The sequence below is a fragment of the Penaeus chinensis genome, chromosome 43 (genome assembly GCF_019202785.1).
Source record: "Penaeus chinensis breed Huanghai No. 1 chromosome 43, ASM1920278v2, whole genome shotgun sequence".
Classification (NCBI taxonomy): Eukaryota; Metazoa; Arthropoda; class Malacostraca; order Decapoda; family Penaeidae; genus Penaeus; species Penaeus chinensis.
This window is the reverse complement of record NC_061861.1, coordinates 1891562-1896561: the sequence shown is the minus strand read 5'-3', so window position 1 is coordinate 1896561 and position 5000 is coordinate 1891562. Positions and strand designations below refer to the sequence as shown.

The following is a 5000-nucleotide window of genomic DNA, read 5'->3' as shown; positions in this document are numbered from 1 at the left end:
AAAGAGAGCAGGGTAACAGATGTGGAAGATGTGACAGGAGTTTTCTTCATCAGCATAATATCCATAAGGCCGCTCAAGGCAGGTAAATGATGTTGAGATCTTTCCAAGCAAGCGAGTGGCTTCTGCAGGAAGATTCAGAGGCTCAAAGATACCAAATGCATCAGCTGAGTCTGAGCCAAACTGAAGTGCACTGCCACCTGCTGCTCCAAATCCAGCACCATTTGAACCAGACTGGAATCCACCAAGTCCTGATGGAACACCGAATCCACTGCCAGAGCCAAGTTGGAAGCCAGAGGCACCTGATGAACCAGACTGGGATCCAGTGAATCCACTGCCCACTGAACTAGCCCCAAATCCACTGCCGCTTGCTGCACCACTTGAAAATCCAATACTGCCGGATAATCCAGATGACTGTCCACTACCACGTGCTGAACCAGTTGAGAATCTGCTTCCGCTTGTCAAACCAGTCTGAATGCCACTGCCAGCTGCTGCTCCAGACTGGAATCTCCTTGAACCTGCTAAACCACCTTGGATTCTTCCAGAACCAGACTGCGATCCACCTCCATTTGAGCCAGACTGGAATCCACCAAATCCTGACAAAGTACTAGATCCCCTGCCACTTCCTGAGCCAGACTGGAAGCCCGTGGGACGGGATGAACCAGACTGGGTACCAGTGAATCCACTGCCCACTGAATTAGCCCCAAATCCACTGCCTCTTGCTGAATCACTTGAGATTCCAATGCTGCTTGATGATCCAGATGACTGTCCACTACTGCGTGCTGATCCAGTTGAGAATCTGCTTCCACCTGTCAAACCAGTCTGAATTCTATTGCCAGCTGCTGCTGAAGACTGGAATCTGCTTGCACCTGCTGAAACTCCTTGGATTCCACTGACGGTTGTTGAACCAGACTGAGACCCTGTGCCAGTTGATGATACAGACTGGAATCCTGCACCTCTTGAACCAGACTGGAATCCAGTACCTCTTGAACCAGACTGAAATCCACCAAGTCCCAGTGAAGCACCAGATCCACTGCTACTTCCTGAACCAGACTGGAAACCAGTAGCACGTGATGAACCAGCTGAGAATCTGCTTCCACTTATTGAACCAGCTTGAATTCCATTGCCAGCTGCTGCTCCAGACTGGAATCTGTTTGCACCTGAACCAGACTGAGGTCCAGTGCCAGTTGAGCCAGACTGGAATCCAGAACTAGTTGATGAGCCAGACTGGAATCCAGCACTAGCTGATGAGCCAGACTGGAATCCAGCATTAGCTGATGAGCCAGACTGTACTCCAGTACCACTTGAACCAGATTGGAATCCACCAAGACCTGATGAAGCACTGCTACTTCCTGAACCAGCCTGGAAACCAGTAGCAAGAGATGAACCACTTGTAAATCCAGTATTACCTGATGATGCAGATGACTGTCCACTACCACGTGTTGAACCAGTTGAGAATCTGCTTCCACCTATTAAACCAGCTTGAATTCCACTGCCAGCTGCTGTTCCAGACTGGAACCTGCTTACACCTGCTGAAACTCCTTGGATTCCAGTGCCGGTTGCTGAGCCACTAGATGACAAACCAGATTGGAATCCACTGCTGCTTGTACCAGACTGGAACTGAGAGCCAGTTGCAGAACCAAAGGATGAGCCAGTCTGAGTTCCAGTGTTGCCTGATAAACCTGACTGAATTCCAGAGCTAGTTGGGCCAGACTGGAATTTACTGCCACTTGTTAAACTTGACTGGAATTGACCACTGCTTGTTCCAGACTGGAATCTAGAACCAGTTGCTGAACCAGAGGAGGAGCCAGTCTGAGATCCTGTGTTGCTTGATAAACCTGACTGAACTCCAGAACCAGATGAGGAACCAGACTGGAATTTATTGCCACTTGTTAAACCAGACTGGAATCCACTACTGCTTGTGCCTGACTGGAATTGAGAGCCAGTTGCTGAACCGAAGGATGAGCCAGTTTGAGATCCAGTGTTGCTTGATAAACCTGACTGAATTCCAGAGCCAGTTGAGCCAGACTGGAATCCACTGCTGCTTGTGCCAGACAGGAATTGTGAACCAGTTACTGAACCAAAGGATGATCCAGTCTGAGATCCAGTGCTGCCTGATAAACCTGACTGAACACCAGAGCCAGTTGAGGAGCCAGACTGGAATTTACTGCCACTTGTTAAACCAGACTGGAATCCACTACTGCTTGTACCAGACTGAAATCTAGAGCCAGTTGCTGAACCGAAGGATGAACCAGTTTGAGATCCAGTGTTGCTTGATAAACCTGACTGAACTCCAGAGCCAGTTGAGCCAGACTGGAATTTACTGCCACTTGTTAAACCAGACTGGAATCCACTACTGACTGTACCAGACTGGAATCTAGAGCCAGTTGCTGAACCGAAGGATGAACCAGTTTGAGATCCAGTGTTGCTTGATAAACCTGACTGAACTCCAGAGCCAGTTGAGCCAGGCTGGAATTTACTGCCACTTGTTAAACCAGACTGGAATCCACTGCTGCTTGTACCAGACTGGAACTGAGAGCCAGCTGCTGAACCGAAGGATGAGCCAGATTGAGATCCAGTGTTGCTTGATAAACCTGACTGAACTCCAGAGCCAGTTGAGCCAGACTGGAATTTACTGCCACTTGTTAAACCAGACTGGAATCCACTACTGACTGTACCAGACTGGAATCTAGAGCCAGTTGCTGAACCGAAGGATGAGCCAGTCTGAGTTCCAGTGCTGCCTGATAAACCTGACTGAATTCCAGAGCCAGTTGAGCCAGACTGGAATTTACTGCCACTTGTTAAACCAGACTGGAATCCACTGCTGCTTGTACCAGACTGGAATTGAGAGCCAGCTTCTGAACCGAAGGATGAGCCAGTTTGAGATCCAGTGTTGCTTGATAAACCTGATTGAACTCCAGAGCCAGTTGAGGAGCCAGACTGGAATTTATTGCCACTTGTTAAACCTGACAGGAATCCACTGCTGCTTGTTCCAATTTGGAATCCACTGCTGCCTGTACCAGATTGAAATCCACTGCTTCCTTTACCTGATTGGAATCCAGATGCAGATGTTGAACTGGACTGGAATCTACCACTACCTGTTGATCCAGTTGAAAAGGCAGACTGGAGCCCAGTACCAGATACTGAACCAAATTGGAATCTACCACTTGATCCAGGCTGGAAACCAGCGGGGCTTGATGAACCAGACTGGAATCCAGAACCAGTTGAGCTAGTCCCAATTTTACTGCCAGCAGACCCAAATTGGAACCCACTGCCGCTTACACCAAATCCACTCTGCAAACCAGCCTGGAATCCATTGTTGCCTGAATTGAGAGAACCAAACTGGGCTCCAGTGTCAGTGTTCTGGATTTGGCTACTGATTTGGAACTGGCCGCCTTTCCCAGTCAAGCCAGAACTGAAGAAACCAGGTTCAGCAAGTTTTACAGCAATGTCGAAAATGTCAGTCTGCTGGAACTGTTGACCTGTAGCCAACGTTGCCACCAACACTGAGGAAAAAGATCACAGTTCTATTTCAGTAAACACAAAGCTGAATATCTATATACATGAACATATGCGTGTATACATGCAATAAACACATATTTGTATACACAGCAACAGTATATCTCTCTCATTTAGTATGAATACAATCATGCTTAGGAATTAATTTAGTCCTCAGAATTATAACCTCAAAATATGAAGAAATATCTTTAACAGGTGCACTAATGAATAAAACTAAATGCAACGATTTTCTTTCATAATGGTAAATTGCTAAATACTTTTTATTATTTTTTTATTAAGATAAATGACAATGATTTTAAAATATTTGCATTTTGGTAATATTAGACGTTGTTGAAAGTGTCACACCATTTCACTTTGGCATTGTATATGTCTGTAACTAAAGTTTTACAGACATGAAATAGTAAAGGATAAGAAATAGAACCAATTTACGAAGCAAGATTTGGCCATTAAGCAATTTTCTTCCTAATTCCTGCATTAGTCCATACTATTCACTCACTGATATAGCTATTGATATGAAGGTTAAACTATCTTGCCCTGCTATACGTGTCTTCGTTAGAGCTACAGAAAACAGCTGATGTATTTGGATGACCAAATGCAGGCAGCAATAACGAATATCCTAAAATATGGTTGATTTTCAGTTTGGCCTCATAGCTGTTATATAAACCTATCAGGGAACTGATTGTAACTTACAAATGTGTTCGCCAAACTAATCTACTGTATGTTAATTACAAAATATTTGTATCATATTCTAACATATCTAAAATGCTATACTCATGCTCAAGATCATAAGATCGTAAGCATCCTTTTCGTGTGAATATGCTTGCTGATTATAATATTTGATAGGTTATATGACAAGTTATTTTAAACAATAACGTAAGTTGCTCTAATGCATCTTTGCACACACACACATATAAGTGTGTATGTGTGTGTGTGTGTGTGTGTGTGTGTGTGCATATATACACATATTCATATGTATGCGTATGTGTGTGCGTGTGTATGTGTTTGTGTGTGTGTGTGCGTGTGTGTGTGTGTGTGTGTGTGTGTGTGTGTGTGTGTGTGTTTGTACGTGTGTGTGTGTGTGTGTGTGCCTGTGAGTGTGTGCCTGTGTGTGAGAGAGAGAGAAAAGGTTGAAGTTATCATTATAGCTGTTGTTACTGCATAAAAATGTAATGTTTCCCAAAATACCTATAAATTCAGAAATATATCCTCACAGCAGCCAATTGTTTGAATTTTCTATATCATATCATGGCACATTTATTCTTTACATTTACTAATACAGATAGGATCGAAAAGCTGGAATTATTAGCCTGTTTTATTTAAAAAAAAAAAAAAAAAATAGATAAATAAAATCATAAAAATTGCCATTTTAATTGATATAGTTCTGACGATGCATTCATTATTATTACCAGTATTATTATTGTTGGTGATATACTATTATTATTATCATTATCATTCGCAGTAGTAATAGTAGTAAAGTAGTATTA

At 43.6% G+C, this 5000-nt stretch overlaps 1 protein-coding gene across 1 annotated transcript in view; it reads right to left on the bottom strand.

Annotated features, from left to right (window-relative positions):
- LOC125048412 (fibroin heavy chain-like) overlaps window positions 1-5000 on the bottom strand; it is a 7466-nt gene that overhangs the window by 505 nt on the left and 1961 nt on the right. Inside the window, exon 2 of the mRNA XM_047647095.1 lies at window positions 1-3503. This exon is cut by the window's left edge and continues 32 nt beyond it. Within this exon, the coding sequence (XP_047503051.1) occupies window positions 1-3503 (3503 nt within the window). The remainder of the gene's footprint in view (window positions 3504-5000) is intronic.